Source organism: Arvicola amphibius, chromosome 18 (assembly GCF_903992535.2).
Source record: "Arvicola amphibius chromosome 18, mArvAmp1.2, whole genome shotgun sequence".
Classification (NCBI taxonomy): Eukaryota; Metazoa; Chordata; class Mammalia; order Rodentia; family Cricetidae; genus Arvicola; species Arvicola amphibius.
This window is the reverse complement of record NC_052064.1, coordinates 7,159,659-7,178,167: the sequence shown is the minus strand read 5'-3', so window position 1 is coordinate 7,178,167 and position 18,509 is coordinate 7,159,659. Positions and strand designations below refer to the sequence as shown.

Here is an 18,509-nt window from a genome sequence, read left to right as displayed (position 1 = left end):
GAGCTACTCTGCCATTTTATCATTCATGTACTGAGGTCTACTGATAGGTTTTCCTCTTAGCCTCTAAATATACTAAAAAATTTTAAACATTTAAAATTCATTTACAGTTTCATTACTTGGTTATATTCTTCTAAGTCCCTTGCCCACTTTTATTTCTTTTTGTGGGTGGGTGCTCCATTGCTGTTAGCAAGGGTGGTATATCAGTTTCTCCAACCCAGCAACCATTTAACTGCCTGTTTGTCTTAATTAGGGTTTCTATTTGCTGTGAAGGGACATGGCAACTCTTAAAAGGAAAACGTTTAATTGGGGTGGCTTACACTTCAGAGGTCTTGTCCATTATCATCATGGTGCGACATGGTGGCATACAGGCAGACATGGTGCCCAAGAAGGAGCCGGGAGTTCTACATCTTGATCTGCAGGCAACAGGAAGTGAACTGCCACACTGAGCATAGCTTGAGCAAAGACCTCAAAGCCCACACATAGTAACTCACTTCCTCCTAAAAGGCCACACCTAGTCCCACAAGATCATACCTCCTAACAGTGCTACTCTATTTGGGGACCATTTTCTTTCAAACCACTACACTGTTGCTTCTCAGAGAGGGGTAGCGCCTTGTGAACTTCCCAGGAAATATGGTAGTAGGCCTAGACTTGTACAGATCCTTTTCTGTTATTTTTAGCAATTTCCAGACTGCCTTTTAACCTTCCCCCATTTTTAATTTTGAAACTTTTTTTCTGTCTTATTCTCTCTGTGTGTGTATGTTTGTATGTACACTCAGGCATGTGTGTCAGAAAAAAAGCTTTTAGGAGCTGGTTCTCTTGTACTAATCCCAGGATTGAGTTCAAGTCTTCAGGCTAGCGTGGCAAGCAGTTTTACCCACTGAGCCATTTTGTAGGTTTAGACTCTTGATACATTCTTTACTAACCTATTATCTCAGGTTACTTCAACACATATGTGTTTCTTATGGCCTAACATGGCTCCACACAAATATAGGGCAGCAATTAAAAAAAAATCTTTCTTTAGGGGCTAGAGCTATATCTCAGCAATTAAGAGAACTCTGCTTTTCCAGAGGTTCCGAGTTTTATTCCCAGCACCATATGGCATCTAACAATATTCTGAAACATAAATTCCCGGGGATCCTGTTTACTCTTGTAGACTTCGTGGTACTAGGCATAAACATGGTGCACAGACACGTAGGCAAAATACCCATATACTTAAAATAATCTAGAAAGTCTTTCTTAGGTATACTTAGGTAAAACCAAGTTTACAGATGGTTACGGAAGGAATTTGTCAAGTGAAAGGAAGATTTTGTTAGAATCTAGGAAGCACTATATCCTGATTTACTAAGTCACAAAAGTCAAGGGCCTCATGTTGAGTTTGTGAGGAGATTGGCAGGAGCACCTCATGTTTATTGCACTCTGTCACCCACAATTTCAGTAACTTTTAAGGCGGTAGTAAAAATTGTACCTAAAAGGGTACGTATAAGCAGAAAAGTCTGTGGGTGCATCCAAAAGGATGAACATAGAGGTTGAGGATGTAGCTAAGTTGGTTGAGTGCTTGTCTAGAATGCTGGAAACCGTGGGTTCCATCCTCCATCACTGGATAAAGGTATGGTGTTACATGCCTGCCGTCCAATAGGAGAGTCTTCATGAGTTCAAGCTCTCATTCTTGGAGCTAAGTAGCCAGTTCAAGCCCAGTCCTTCAGATACCCAGTCTCAAAAAACTAAGTAGAGAAAGCTTTAGTTACTTTTGTTTTGTTGTTTTTGATACAGGGTTTCTCAGTATAGTCTTGGCTCCCCTGGAACTAGCTTTGTGGACCAGGCTGGCTTCCAAGTCACAGAGATCCACCTGCTCTGCCTCCCAAATGCTGGGATTAAAGGTGTGCGCTGTCGTCACCCAGCTTTTCTCTTCTTTATGTGTGTGTTGTATAATGTGTATGTGTTGGATTTGGATTGTGCATGCCATGGTATGCATGTGAAGATCAGAAGACAACTTTGTGAAATTAGTTCTCTTCCACGTTTATTTTGGGTTCTCAGGCTTGCACAGCATCTAAGCCATTCTGACAGCCCAGTGTGTTTCTTTGATTTGGTTTACAAGGTATACATTAGAAGTGTAAGAAGAAGAATATGGTGTCCACCTTATTTTAATCAAGAAGGCTAATTAGTAGTGGTATAATTTCAATTCATATAAGGCATGATAAACCTACATTTAAAAAGCCAGTATATGAGAAGGCTGAGGAGTTGGAGAGATGGCTAAGCAGTTGAGACCACCCACATACTGCTCTTGTAGAGGACCTGACTTCAGTTCCCAGCACCATGTTGGTTCGCTCACAACTGCCAAGGAGTTCCGACACCTCTAGCCACCATGGGCACATACACCTTTTTTTTTTTCTTTGTTTAAAATGAAGACCAAAGGTTGCTTGAGTCTGTGATAATTTATTTGTTGGAACCAAGAAACAGTCTTTTGGAAAAAGTGGAGTATCATCAACTTGGACCACTCTTCTTCCTTTAGATTCTCATTATAAATTGATGCTGTTCAGCTATGTGTGCAATAAGCTGACTAGCTCAGTTGGTTTATGAAAGTATCATTCAATTAGTCTAATATTATATGGCTGGCTCTGCATGAATTTATGAAAAAGTTAGTTATATGGTTGAGAAGGATCTTATGGTGTCCAGGAAAGAAAACTGTATAGTGGTTGTGGTGTGAGAAAGCATAGCATGTTTGGGGTACCACATAGAATAGAGCTTAGTACTTCCAGAGGATAGCATCTATAAAAGCGAGAATGTGGCATGCATCTGGGAGTCCTCAAGAAATTATTGGCTTGGAAGAGCAATTGTGCTGTTCACAGTTAGACTGTAAAGGGCATGCTTAGTGGTAGATGACATACTGAAGGCTGAAATAAAGTAGACATGAGGCCAAGTAGTTGATGAGTTCAGTTTTAGATACTGTACACACTCAGTGACTATTTAATGGAAAGTATTAGGGGAGATTAGGGATTTGGGTTGCACAAAATATACCAGACTGGTAAATCATGTACAGCATCATTAATGCCTTTAGAGTTGTTGAGAATTGGGCTACAGACCTGTTAGTGGATGTGGAGGGTTCTGTAGGTGTCACCAGTGTGTGAGAATTAGGTGGAGGAGGATAACCTGTGATGGTTTAGAGTTCCAGAGAATTACACCAGTAAAAGCATTAATAAACAGCTGAGGGTAGTAGTGGAGCACACCTTTTATTCCAGCACAGGGGAGGCAGATGCAGGATCTCTGAGCTCTAGGCCAGCCTGGTCTGTATACAGAGTGAGGTTCAGGACAGCCAGGGCTATACAGAGAAACCCTGTCTCCAAAAAAAAAAAAAAAAAAAAAAGAAAACCCCAAACAACAACAACAATAATCAATTCCCCCCCCCCCCCAAAAAAAAAGAAGGAAAAAGAACAAACAATGTCTATGCTTGATCATATATATCTGTAGACCCAACTACTCTGGAGAATGAGACAATAAAACTTATATCCTCCTATAATTTTATGTGAGGAAAAGAAGCATATTTTCTTCCCTCCCTCCCTCCCTCCCTCCCTCCCTCCCTCCCTCCCTCCCTCCCTCCCTCCCTCCCTCTCTCTCTTTCTTTCTTTTTTGAGATAGGATTTCTCTGTAACTTTGGAGACTGTCTTGGAACTTGCTCTGTGTATTAGGCTGGTCTCAAACTCACAGAGATCCTCCTGAAGAAGCATACTTTTAAGCTGTGAATAGAAATAGGATCATGGGACCATGCCAAAGGATGAATTAAAGGCTTGGAGATGTAAGGAGCTAACTGTAATACCATTGAGCATTCTGAGTATAGCAGTGTGTTACACAGATGACAGAGGTAATGCAGATGAAACCTGAAGGACTTTTATTTTTTAATTTTTATAATTATGTTTTTATGTCTCCATTTTGCATTGAGGGTGTTCTGTGTGAGCCATGGTATATATTTGGAAGTTAGAACAGCTGCGAGGAATTGGTTCTCTCCTTCCAATATATGGGTCCTGAGGTTTGAATTCAGGTAGTCTGCTTCAATAATAGCAGGTGCCTTATCTATTGAGTCACCCCAGGTTGATGAGCCTTAAAAAGATGGTATAGAAATACAAATGGAGAGTAATGGTTGAAGTAATAGGTATTCGCAAGGTTGCAAATATATGAGAATTCAGGAATGGTGGTGAAAAAAGTATTTTTTAAATTGTTGGAGATAGTGTAGGGGATAGTGTCTTAAAAGGTATCTGTAAACCCGCATTGGATTTCTAAATGTTAATTTGTTTGTTTGTTTGTTTTGAGACAGTGCTTCTCTGTGTAGCCCTGGCTGTCCTGGAACTCACTCTGTAGACCAGGTTGGCCTTGAACTCAGAACTCCACCTGCCTCTGCCTCCCAAGTTCTGGAATTAAATGTGTATGCCACCACTGCCCAGTTGTTTTGGAAATTCCTAATAGCTAACCAGACCCAGTGATGGTAACAGATTCAGTAGGGATAAATAGGTAATGGTGTAGGTGGAAAGGCATGTAGGGCCTCACAAGTTATGACACTAATGTAGAGTTTATAATCATCAATGAAACTTTGTTTTTTCTGGAACTAAACAAATCTCATGATTTGGTGGAAAGGTGAAACGGATATGGGAAACTGTTTCTTGTATTGATAGAGTGGTTTTTATCCCCACAGTTAACAATAGTTAAGTTTTACCTTGAAGATTTTTTTATACAGACAAACTAAAATAAGTTCAAAAATAAAATACTTTTTGCAACAAAATATTGTTAAAGTGACTGTGGTTCAAGATATTTCACTATGAAATATCTGTTCAAAAACATGTAGGGAGTCTGAGGTAGAGTACGGTTAGCCTCTTCATACAATAACATACTGACTGCAACAACAAAAACATGTTGAAGTTAATAATAAAAGGAAGAAGAAAGTGAATTTCAAACTATGGAAATGTCAAGAAAGACAGGCCTGTGCCTCATTAACTCCAGGAGTGAGAGAGTGCTGTGCTTTGCTAGGCAGGCCTTAGCAGCATGCAGGGACAGGCCAAGCACACTTTGTTGGACTTTGCATGGGTTATTTAATAATTCTCCATAGTGGCCTACCAAGTTGAAATATTTATCCCTGTTTTATAGATGAGAGAGAGGCTTTAGACAGTGCAGGCAGTTTGCTGAGGTCCCATGGTTACTGAAAATGAAGAAGTCCCAGGCAGAGCCATTTCTCCTTTTGAAATGGGGGGGTGTTAACAATTTCAGTGTGGCCCCTTGTACTGGGCTCTGTAAACTACCTCAGAATTCTCAAAGTACGTTTTATTATTATGCCAGTTTAGTTAATTTTATAGTGCCTGTGGGATGAGAATATAGGCTTAAATTAGGGAAACCCCTTAACACTTGGAAAGAATTTTCCTACTGTTGCATTTATGCAGCTAGTTTTTTCTTTACATTTTTCATTATTTTAATTTTATTAGCGTAATCAGCATTTGAAAACATTGTTTTACCTTGAGGAGACACACACACACACACACACACACACACACACACACACACACAGTTCCTGAGACCTTATAGTTTTATTTATCTATTGTTGTTTTTCAGAACTGAGGACCCAGCCCAGATCCTTGCACTTGTTAGGATAGTTTCCACCACTGAGTTAAAACCCGAACCCCGATAGTTTTATTTTTATGTGAACTCCTTTTTTTAAATAAAAGTATCCTGTAATTTAAAAAATACAGTTGAAAATACTTCTCAGGAATAGGAAAAACAGCTTTTTATATGAAATAATAATACTAGGTTTTACTCACTTGAAATTGTGAGCCTTGGCTACTTGACAGTGTGTTTGGTCAAGTGTTGTGTATTTTTCCTGGGTCTTTACCTTTGCTCTGTTCTTTTCATCTTCCCTTTAAGTCCTTTTTCTGACTAACTTGGTTCTAGCAACCATCTTCTCAGTTAAATTGAGCCTGATGTAGGCAGCGTTGCCAGTCCTTTCCTGAAAGGACAAGAGTATCATCTCTGCTCGGTACCTGGGGTTGCTGTTCACTTGTATACTGTGAAGGAGGAGGGGAGAACTAAGGTGTAAAAAAAGAAGACTCTTTTTAAAGGCATTAGGGACTAGATATTAAATATATCTTTAATTAAAGACAATCAGGAAATTGTAACAAAGATTAAGCATATTTTAATCATTGAATTGGGGTTTTGGTTTAATATTTCATTCTTAAGTGACAAAAATGATTCACTGAGCCATATTTTTCAGGGCTAATCAAATAGAAGCAGGCAGGGGTTGCAGATCTGTTCATTGCAGACTGAAACGTTGTAATTTAGGCTTCTTAAATTATTTAGTATATTGAGTTTAGATATTAGCGTTTCTTGTTTGTATTCTAATTTGTTCAAATTGAAACCTTTTTATAGAGCTCGGGTAGTTCTGCCTTGGGGAAAAAAAAGGACACCCCTCTGCTTAAAAGAAATGGTACTTCCTGCTTTCATAAACAGTCATGTGCATAGTTTAGCAAGGCCTGATGCCTCTGGAGCCTTTTCCCTTTATAGCACCATTGAATCCGACTCCTAACAGAAGTACTGTGAATCTTGTGGCCTCATTCTGAACAAAAGGGATTAGAGAAGAAAAATCTCTTGATATAAGGCTTATAAGCGAGGGCAGGCAATCTTGGTTGTGAATATTTTCTGATTTTTCCAGAAATCAAGCAGAAGATTGAGCTGCTGATGTCAGTTAACTCTGAGAAGTCGTCCTCTTCAGAAAGGTACAGCTACATCTCTTGCATGAACAATTAATGGTGTAGCATTGCTAAGAAACAAATAGGACATATTCTTTTCCTTGTCAAGTTTGCTGTATAATGTTGTACTGCATGCTGGCATTGTGCTGTATTGAAGATGTGTTTGGGCAAGCTGTTCTGCTTTGCGAAGGGTAATTGATTTTTTTTTTTAAAAGAAAAACAGTCAGCTTAATCAGCTGCAGCATGCACACCATAACACAGCAGACCGCTGGTTCATGTGTGACAGCTGCTGAAAACTGAAAAAAATTTAACCAAGGAAATCTTGTGCTTTTTAAAGGAACTATTATGGGATTTCTGTTCTTATTTTTTTGAGGTTGCTGCTACATAGAATTTCCAAGGATATTTATAATATCTAGCTTAAACATAGTTCTTTCTTGTAATAAGTATTTTTTTAATGTACAAAGGGAGTGCCATTTGTACATAGCTTAGGAATTGCAAACCCACAGATTAGTCACATTCTCTAAAAGAGATGTGATGTTTCTTCAAGTCTCTGCTAGGCAATGGAACAGTCACTGCATGCAGTAATGGTTCATGCCTGCAGGTAAGGACAAAATGACTCAGAAGTATTTTTAAAGCAATTATTTTATCTGTCATTCATATGATTATACCTGTAAGCAGATATTTTATGAAGAGTACTATTTTCCCTTATAAGCAAAATGAAGATACTTTTATTTACTGTAAAAATGAGATCCAAGTTCCCTATTTTGATAAGTAGATTCTGTGTTCACTTCTGTTTATCAAAATTGTGTATATTAAATATGTATCCAAAATGTTTTGAATTGAGGTTCTTAGGCAAAAAGTTGACGGTTACCTTTTCTTTTGCTTTTCTTAACAGTTTGTACTTAATGTCGATAATTGTATTTAAGCATGTTGATTCATCTTTTCTAGGGCTAATTTTCAGGGCTGTCTTTGTTCATAGATTGAAAATTTAGGAAAATAATATGGAAAATTACTTGGTGGTAAGGAAATGATAGAGGAAAAATATTGTTAAAACAAGAACTAGCTGATCCTTCATGGGAAAATATGTATGAGTTTCAGGGCATGATCTGATGACGAGATTATATTGACTTACTAGAAATAGGTAAATAAGCTCCTGCTTGCAACTTTGGTTACAAATGAAGATGTAGCTACTGTCTGTAGAGTTTGAAAATAAAAAATAACTATGAAGGTTTGTGTTTATCTATCTGTCTTTCTGTCTATCTCTATCTATCTATCTATCTATCTATCTATCTATCTATCTATCTATCTATCTATCTATCTATCTCTATCTATCATTTATTTTTTACCTTTCTAACTTCTGGTTTGTGGCTAGCCACCTGATCACAATCATTTTGTTTGTTGAACTGCAAAACAATCTTCAGCCTTGTGGATGTTCTGCCAGTAAAATGGTGGTGATGGAACAGCAGAGGGTAGGAAGGGTGTAAGCAGCGAGCAGGCCAAGCACCGGTTTAGAGTTTTGTACTAGAGTGTACTTAATGAGATGACAGCAATAATCCTGCAGACTTTTGCGGTAGCATGAATCCTTTATTGATAAATTGCGAAATGAACACTGTGGATGAATATTTCTGAAAAAGAAGTTAGAATCGAGTGAATTCTTTTCTGACTAAAACTCATTGTATTTGGGAAAACACTCTAAAATATTTTCATGATTTTATTTACTTAGGCTCTTGTGGTTATTTGAAAGAAAAGAGAGTTAGAAGCCAGCTGCTGTGAGGATGTTTTGGCATGGTTTACTGGAGCTTGCCTTGGTGATTATGGTTTTAGTAGATGCATAGAGTTCTACTGGGCAGTTGTGATAGTCTCGCTAAGGTGGTGAGAAACAATACTTTGTAAGCACAAAAATTTTTAATTAATATAAGTATATTAAAATACCCCTTTTTCTCCATTTCATTAAAAGCCTTATCATTTGACCTTTTAATTTTTTTAGAGCAGTGATTCTCAAGCTTCATAATGCAGTTCCTTATGTTGTAGTGACCCCAACCATAAATTATTTTCATTCCTACTTTATAACTCTAATTTTGCTACTGTTATGAATCATAATCTGAATATCTGTGATTCCTGATGGTCCCTGGTGATGCAGTAAAAGAGACATTTGACCCCCTGCCAAGGTATCATGACCCACCAGGTTGAGAACTGTTAATTTAGGGAATCTGTAAAAGATAAATCTCAAGTGTAAAAAGTTCATTATCTAATACCAGTGTTTTGCCCAGGATGTAATATCTTAGAATATTTACCACAGTTTTCAATTCATTGTTCATTAGTTATTATATCTTTTTTTTTTTTTTTTTTGTTTTTTTGATACAGAGTTTCTCTGTAGTTTTAGAGCCTGTCCTGGAACTAGCTCTTTTAGACCAGGCTGGCCTTGAACTCACAGAGATCCGCCTGCCTCTGACTCCTGAGTGCTGGGATTACCGCCTGGCTTCATTAGTTATTATATCTTTTTTTTTTTGTTTTGTTTTGTTTTTCGAGACAGGGTTTCTCTGCAGCTTTTTTAGAGCCTGTCCTGGAACTAGCTCTTGTAGACCAGGCTGGCCTCGAACTCACAGAGATCCGCCTGCCTCTGCCTCCCGAGTGCTGGGATTAAAGGCGTGCGCCACCACCGCCCGGCCTAGTTATTATATCTTAAAAATATTTTATCTTTTAAAAAGATTTTGTCTTTTTAATGATGAAAAGAAATGATTAACGATTTTATATGTAGTAGCTTAAATGTTAGTGATTTTTGAGATTTTCATAGGGCCAAGATTCCAGATGCCTATCAGTAGGTGAGGCAGAGACATCTGGTTTCTTTTCCAAAGAGGGAGAAACTGTTGAGCTGTGTGCACCACAAGGTATTATTCCTGTACTCACCTCTGTGCCCGCAGTTTGGTGGATCTTCTGAGAGCTCTTGTAGAGACAGAGTGTGGTAGGTATGGAATCTGTGCTGGGTGTTGTTAGCAATCCTTTCCCTTTACACTTTTAATCCACTCATCTTGTTGAAACTAGTATTTACTGCATTTATTTTGTTCATATACTTTTCTAAAATGGGAAAAGTATGATAAAAAAAAACCAACTTAGCTTAATTTTGTAGACTTTTGAGAAGACACCTTCATTGAAAAATGAAATTGGTCCAAAATGAAATGTGTTTAGATGATGCAATGTATGAATGGATCATAGTAGTTCTTGAAGTTAATTTTAAAGTTATGCTTTTAGCTCAGATGAAATAATGGAGACTCAAAGATGTATTTGGTGAGGAGACATGCAGTACATGTGCTCCATTTAGGAAGGCCACTCCCAAACCAAAGCGAATGCAGCTACACACAACTAGAGTATAGTTTTTCATGTTGTGTTTAGAATGGATAGCATTTTTTTACCACTTCACCCCCCAGAAGAAATTTTAACGTACCTTTCTAAAGATTAAAATCCTTTAATATTATTGATATTTGATATTATTATTTGATATTATTGAATGAATGACAAATTAACAAAACAACTGGTGTGTGTTGTGGCCAGTTAAGAGGAGACATCTGCTGCAAGAGACTGCCTTCTGGAGGTTCCAGGAATAATCCCACCACAAATGCTTCCTTTTTTAATTGAGTGCTTGTTGAATGAATGAACATACTGATTTGTTAACATGGTAGCACTGGTGCCTAGACACAGTTTACGCTCTTGTCCACTCCCGTCTAGTGTAATAAAGTAAACGGAATTGTTAGTGGCAACAGTTAAGTTTTCACCCATTACCTCCACCCCTTTTGCTTTGTTCTGGCTTTACCACTCCTGGAACCAGATACTACTAACTTCTTAATAGGGACAAGGGGGAGAAAGAGTGCAGAATAAGCGAGAAGGTCACTTAAAGACTAGTAATTCAGTGCTCTAATTAGGATTTGTGTTTTCTCAGGGGGAAAGAATCTAAAGGACAAGCTTTCTGTACTTATATTTGTGACATTTTTATTGTCATAAAGGGAGCCCTTATAGCATCACAGACAGCAAATATTGAATCCATAAGTTGCTTGCTGCCTTTCCAATGAAGGACGAAACGAGCAGCAGGAAATCATAGACGTAATGCTGCGGCCTGTGTTTGACCAGTGCTGAATGAACAGCATTGGTGAGAAGAAATAGGGATGATAAATACGTCCCTGCCCCGGATAAGAGCTTTTATGTGCACCAGTTGTGTTTGTTCCTGTGTGTCTTTTACTTTCCTTTCTTATTTTGGAGCAAACAGAAACCTTGAAGAGTAGTGAGAAAGGAGGAATTTGATGGTAACAGTGGTCCCAGAACAAGGTGCTCTTCATTTACTCCAGCCTGCTTGGTGAGGTCTGAGTAGTACAGATGGATAGACAGCCAAAGCATCTCTGTCTCCTCGCTTCTGTCCCTTCCCGGCACACATACTAGGCTGTGCATTCATTGTTGGCTCTACTCTTCCCTTTGCCAGTCCCCACCCTGCCACTGCTTTCTTAATGTCCCCGTTTACAGGATAGATTTTTTTCCCTGAATGGTAGAAGGAGTCGAAGTGGTGGCTAAATGCTTATTTTGTTTATATTCAGTATTTATTAGTATTTTTATTGAAGATATTGGAATTTTGCAAATCATAAGAAATATAGTTTTGTGGATTTTTTTTTAAGGTTTGTTTGTAGGGTTTTGTTGTTGTTTTTTTTAAGTTTAGTTTATGTTTTGTGTGTGTGTGTGTGTGTGTGTGTGTGTGTGTGTGTGTGTGTGACACATAAGAAATATTTGCCAAGCCTAGGCCATTTAAATTTTCTGCCGGATGTATTTTTTTGGAAGTTCCCCCCTCTTCTTCCTTAATCACCATCCCCTTTTTTGGGGGGGGGCAGCTTTGAGACTGTGTTTCTCTGTGTAGCCCAGGCTGTCCTGAAACTCCAGTTTGTAGACCAGGCTGACCTCAAACTTAAAGATCTGTCCACAAGTGCTGGGTTTAAAGACTTGTGCCACCATGTGCAACTAGAAATTATTCTCCTAATGTTTGCTCTACAGATCCATTTTGGGTTTTAATATTGAGGTAAAGATTGATAGTGATGTTTTAATTTCTTTTTTGCATATGGCTATTCAGTTTCTGTTTTGAATATTGTGTAAATAGAAACCTTTCGAACATTTTAAAACTCCATGCTTGGTTACAGGAAGCTAAATTGGATGCTTGGAAAATGTTTCACATTTATATGATGGAGTACAATATTCTTTGAGATTTTTGGCATAAACTCCACTAGATCGTATGGTTTGCCCCTTTCTGGTTGCATTTTGAGTGTGAGAGAAGTCTCTGAATGAAGAAGCAATGGAGCATGAGTGAGAGCCTCCTCTCAGAGTTTGAAAGCAGTGAGTTTTGTTTGGGCAGATAACTCTGAGTAGAGCTTGAAAGGATACTTTCGAAGGGATACAGGACTTTCTCCTGAAAACACTGAGAGACATATGGCACCTGTGAACTAAGGATGCAGAGATCTCTTGCACATGCACCCGATTTTGTGCTTCAATGTCCTAAAGAGCTAAAAAGCAGGAAGATGGACTGGGTAATGGTCCTCCCTTCTAGAATCCTTGAGTACGGTGTAGTAGGTGAAAAGGAAGATATGGGTGAAAGTGTACTTCGGGGGTTTTATGTTTAAACATGTTTAGCTTGACTGGTTTCCCTGGCTTAGGCCCCAGAACTAAAGTGATATGAGAGAAGACACATGCCTTCCCTTTGTCTCTCCCAGTGCTGCCCATGTGCTTCATGTGTGTGGTCACTGCTCTTCAGAGTTTATAGCTTTGGTCTCCTTGTATCCATTTCACCTGTTGATGAGTGTTGTTTGTGGCTGTGGGCTTAGGTGTAGTGCTGCTTTGAGCATTTGTATGCATGTCTTTTTTTTTTTTTTTTTTTTTTTTTTTTTTTTTTTGGTTTTTCGAGACAGGGTTTCTCTGTGGCTTTGGAGCCTGTCCTGGAACTAGCTCTTGTAGACCAGGCTGGCCTCGAACTCACAGAGATCCGCCTGCCTCTGCCTCCCGAGTGTTGGGATTAAAGGCGTGCGCCACCACCGCCTGGCTTGTATGCATGTCTTTTGATAAATGAGTCTGTTTATGCATTTCTGTTGAGTCTAGGTTTATAAAGAGATAGGGACTGTTTTTTAGAACATGTTATAAGGAGATGAACATTAGAACTTAGAGTCATAGGGAACCATTCCCACTGATTATCATGTTCTTTTTCTTTTTTGGTTTTTCGAGACAGGGTTTCTCTGTAGCTTTGGTGCCTGTCCCAGAACTAGCTCTTGTAGACCAGGCTGGCCTTGAATTCACAGAGATCCGCCTGCCTCTGCCTCCCGAGTGCTGGGATTAAAGGCGTGTGACACTGCCGCCCGACTGATTATCATCTTTTAACAGATCTAGAGACCATGCATGTTAACATTAGTTTTTTGATTCGGTTTCAATAGCAAAATAATTATTCAGGTAAATCCTCTTAGAAGCCTTCGTATAAACTGTACAAGGAAGAGCCTACTTTAGGAACTGATGAAATAAATCTATCTTGTGGCATTTTCATAACTTATAAACTGTTTTTAAGTTGCACTTGCTCTTGAAAATTTCTTGAGCTAGCAGAAAAGTACAATCTTGCCATTTAATTTTTGGTTAAAAATAGCATTTATCTGAGCTGCCCTTCTGTTGATAACTATGTGCTTTATTTCCTACACTATTATTATATTTGTTATCCATTTAATCTTTGATTTTTTCTGATGTTAGAATTGTTGCTCACATCATAGCCTATGTAAACCATTTTAAACACAATCTGTTGGGAAGGCCATTCACTGTAAAAACCCTTCACCTGTATTCCCATGGTTCTTAGGATAAAGGTAATACGGGGTCTGGTCTGCTGAGTACCCATGTTTTTAGACTTATCTTACGATTTTATGTGCAGAAAATAACTTTGTGTGAAGGCTTTTGATACAGGTAATAGTCCGTTCTTTGTCACAGGCATAGGTTAAATTATAGTCATGACAAATTTACTCATGTAAGCTATCAAGAGTCTTAGTTCTTTTGTATCATGTAGTTTATAGTTACAATTTTTACATTTATTTTAATGTAAAATAGAAATTAAATCTGAATGCTTTCCGTTTCATTACAGCAACAACAAAACGCAACATCAAACCATACATTTTCTACTAGTGTTAGTGTTTTGTATGTCATTTGTTGCTTTTTGGTCACATATTTCACACTATACTAATAGTTAAAGTATCATGCCTTTCTGTTACATTTAGTTGTAGTTAAGCACAGGCAATATAACAAATTTAATGAATCCTAAAACCTATTCTTTCAAAAGAATTTTTCTGTTTCTACCTGAGATGGGGAAACAGTATCGCTCACCTTAAGAAGCAGTGTCCTGGGTTTAGTCCAGATGTTCCTACATGAGAGACTGGAACCTGAGCCATAGCCTCTGTTTACAGTGAATTTCAATTGGCAAGTGTCATAAGTGAGACTTGTGTAGGATTCTCTGAATGTAAGAAGCTTGTAAAAGAAGCAGAATCCTAAGTATGTGCTTCAGTATTATTTGTTACCATGTCCTAGTAATGATTTCCTCTTGTCTTGGAAGCTTCTCTTTGTATATCTAGCCAGATGGTGGTGGCTCACACCTTTAATCCTAGCACATGGGAGGCAGAGACAGGTGGATCTCTGTAGGCCAGCCTGGTCTACAAGAGTTAGTTCCAGGACAACCAGGGCTGTTACACAGAGAAACCCTGTCTTGAAAAAGCAAAATAAAACAAACAAAAAATATTGTGCATATTGTGGGTATGTGGCACGTATGTGTTGTGATGAACATATAGTGGTCAGAAGACCGCTTGGTGCAGTCTGTTCTCTTCTCCCATCATTTTGCATATTCTGAGATCAAACAGGTTGTGAGGCTTCTACAGCAAGTACTTCACCTACTGAGTGAGGCACCTTGCTGGCTGGTTCATTTTTGTCTTTGTAACTGAGGTCCTTCTAAGTAACCAAGATTGTCCTGGAACTTGAGATCCTCTTGTCTCAGTTTCCTGATTGCTGGGATTACAGGCTGTGACACTGTGTCCAGTGTGACTCTTCTCTTAATTGGTAAATTATGAGTTTACCAGGAATGGTTCTGAACAGACTGTGCTCAGCAGCTATTGTAATGACAATGACAGTGACAAAAATAACTGCTTTTAATGACTGTAGTTCAGATTCCTGATGCAGAAGAATCCTTTATATATCATGGGGCTGAAAAAAAATCATGACTGATTTTTATAGATTATTTTCTGTCTATGCAGCATTTATCAGCAGTTGCTATGAACCATTCACTCTGTGATTTTTAAATCTGCACACCCCAAAGACAGCACAAAATCATAGATTTTCTACAGATAATTGATGTACAATATTTCTACAGAAGATAATATTGGTGAGTGCTTGTGCTTGTAGCTTGGTTCATTTCTTGGGCATACAGCGCTGAGCACTGTTTCATGGATGATGCCGCAGTGGGTGGACCTCGGCACTGCTTAAAAGTACTGCATGTAAGTAGTAATTGCATTTCTGTTTCAAAAGGCATTTTCTTAACATTTTTTATTATCTTTATGTATGTAGGTGTTTTGCCTACATATCTATCTGTATGTGTGCAGTCAACAAAGTTCAGAAGTGAGTGTAGAATCCCCTGGTCCTGGATTTACAGATGGTTGTGAGCTGTCAAATGGGTGCTGGGAATTGAACCTGGGTCCTCCTGAAAAGCAGCCAGTCCTCTTAACTGCTAAACCATCCCTCCAGCCCTAAAAATTACATTTCTGGACATAGTACTCTAAACGATGAGAGGTATGATTGACAGGAGGGCGCAGATAGCTGCACAGCATACGAGTCGCTGACTGTGTGGGAATACAAACCAGGGTTTGCTAGTTCTTCCACCCTTTTATTTTTTCTAGTTTTTGGGTCCTTATGTCAGATCTCTCTAGAAGGAGAATATCTGATACTCAGATGCAGATCACAGGAAACCCCTTCTCTGTGCCGTAGCATACTGACCCACCTGTGCAGACCCACTGACAGGGATTTTCTAATTACCAGCACTTAGCATCACATCAACAGGTAGAAGGCATACAATTAAAGTTGTTTTCTTTTTTTTTTCTGTCTTTTTTAATTTTGAGATATGGTTCTTCTGTGTAGCTCAAGTTGTCCTGGAATTGTTCTGCAGACTGGCCTCGAACTTATAATAGAGTCACCTGCCTCTGCCTCCCAAGTACTGGGTTTAATGACATGAGCCCCAGCTCCAGGCTAAACTATATTCATTCCAAGGCTAGATTTCCAGATTGTAACATTTCAGGCATTCTGACCCTGGTGAGCACTGCTGAGAGCTATATTCTAAGATACTGAGGCTTTCCTGTCAAATAGAGCTTACAAGCTTGTACTTTATAGCGGTTGCACCATTGCCAAAACCAAAACACAATATTGCAGTTTACTTCCTATCCTTGTGTGTTTTTTCTTATGTTCTTAAAGAATATTCAATGGCCTAGTCTTTGTAGTGTAATTTTACACACACACACACACACACACACACACACACACACACACACTTGCAATTTAAAAATAAAATAATTTAAAAAATATTTAAAATTTTGTGTTTGTGTATCTCTCATGTGAATGTGGATACCTGCAGTGTCCAGAGAGGATGTAGGAGCCCCCAGAGCTGAATTTACAGGCAGTTGTGAACAAAAGGGTCCTCTAGAAGAGCAGAAAATGCCCTTAATTAATCACTGAGCTATCTCTCCATCCCCATGTAGGGATTTTTAAAAGGTGGTGTTAAACTATATCTGTTTAAGAGGATATTCATTCACTTTGTTTATTGAGTCTTGGTTTTAGAAGTGAAATTATTGCAATGCAAGTTTGTAAGTTTTTTGCTGAAGAACACTAAATTGTCCTCAGAAGAATGCACTTTACATTGTCTGCCAATGCACACAAGGGTCCTTACCCACATTTGAGATTTCAAGAACAGTTTGGTTTTGAGTGTTGTATAGCTGATGTTAATGAATACACTAAGTTGTTCAGACTTATCAGTCTCTGTCTTGTGGCTTTTGCTCTAGTAAAGGTTCTCTGTACATGAATTAAAGTGAAGTCAGTATAACTGATTTTAGTAAAAGACTTGTAGATTCTTATATTCAGTCATAGATTTATGAAATACCTAAGGTGTCCTTAGGGTGCTCTTGACTAGCTGCTAGCTGCCAACTGGAATAATTAATCAATGAGGGAAAAATTGTGTATTCTGTTTGCACTAATGAATCTTAATTTTTTTAAAGCATTTCAAGAAGTTATATTCAAACTTTTCATTTCAGACAGATGGTCAGACATTCAATACAGATGGTTAGCTTGTATGAGGTCTCTTGCTCCCTTCTCCTTTTCTTTCCTTTTTTTCCCCTTCTCTCCTGTACATACTCCCCACTTCTTCTCTTTATGTATCCCAGGCTGGCCCTCTCTTTTCTGTTATAGCCCAAGCTACCTCATGATCCTCCCTTTTCAGCATCAAGAAAACTTTTGTGGTTACACATACACACCAGCACAGCTGCTTTCCCCCTTGTCTTCTCAGTCATGAACACTGGCTGTTCCCTTGATGGGCTGGCTTTCATAGTTTCAGTCATGAACACTGGCTGTTCCCTTGATGGGCTGGCTTTCATAAGTTTCACCCTATCCATTGTCTAACTCATTTGCTCTTATGTCCAGTAGTATTAAACTGTGTGGGTAAAAGTTTATCTCCTTATTATAAGGTAGAGTAGTAATTTTTTTTTGATAAAATCCTTTTTGGGATTTCTTAGGAGATGCTAAATTTCTCTTCTTTTAGTGAGAAGGTTAACCTCCCACATCTTACTCATCAGAATGTAGCTCCTCTTCCTAAAATGATACAGAACTGTAAAATTGATAAATGAAGATTAAGTAGATTATTAGTTTATAGTATCCAAACATTACCCATCTGCCTATTCACTCACCCCCTAAATATACACTGAAGAGAATTTAACTTCAATTTATTCTTGCTATACAGTTTTAGCTAGCGCTTTAAAAAATTAAAACTTGGACAGATTTTTAGTTCTTGTCCCCCTCACTCACTAGCTTTTGTATAAAATTTACCAGAGGATGTGAAAATATTCCTTGGGGCTGGCTCATGGCTTAGCTGGCTAAACTCCCTGTTTAATATGTTATTTCTTGGACCTTGAAAGAACATGTGTTTCCTGGGGCAGAATAATAATTAGCCTGGAGGCTAATTAGTGCTTGAGGATAAGGAAGCTTTAAAATTGTGAGGGTAGCTATTTTCATTTGGTGAAAGGGAAGTGTGATAGGATTAAATCTAGTTTGATGAAAGTAACTTTTTGTTTAATCCAACTTTTTCCAGTAGAAATTAAAAAGGTCTGCCATTTTTCTTAAGTGGAAAACTTCCCTAAGAAATGTTTTATGATAAAGTGAACAAGGTTTGTCACACGTGACACTCCCGTGGGTTGGGTTTTTGTAGTTTAAGGACAACCTGTTGCTGTGTTTCTTGCTGTGGTATCACACTGAACAGCTTACTTCTCTTTCATAGTAGGTACAGGTATTCATTGCAAGGCATGCAAATGTAGTAATTGTATTTGCTGGAAATGAACTTTTCTTCCTTATTTCATTCTCTTTGCAAAAAAATCCCCTGAATAACTTTTGGTTTTTTGAGACTGCCTGGCTGTCCAACTTTCTTTGAAAGAAAAGCAAAGTTATCATCTACCTTAACCAGAGTTTCTGCACAAGATTTAATAGCTAGTGACAAAGATGAAG

At 38.3% G+C, this 18,509-nt stretch overlaps 1 protein-coding gene across 6 annotated transcripts in view; it reads left to right on the top strand.

Annotated features, from left to right (window-relative positions):
- The window catches only part of Srpk2 (SRSF protein kinase 2), a 189,376-nt gene that overhangs the window by 69,413 nt on the left and 101,454 nt on the right, over positions 1 to 18,509 (top strand). Inside the window, exon 1 of one of the 6 annotated variants that reach the window (XM_038315215.2) lies at positions 6,524 to 6,746. The exons of the other annotated variants lie outside the window; for them this stretch is intronic. Within the exon in view, the coding sequence (XP_038171143.1) occupies positions 6,709 to 6,746 (38 nt within the window). The 5' untranslated portion in view covers positions 6,524 to 6,708. Of the gene's footprint in view, positions 1 to 6,523; positions 6,747 to 18,509 lie in introns of those variants that run through there. 6 annotated transcript variants of the gene reach the window in all.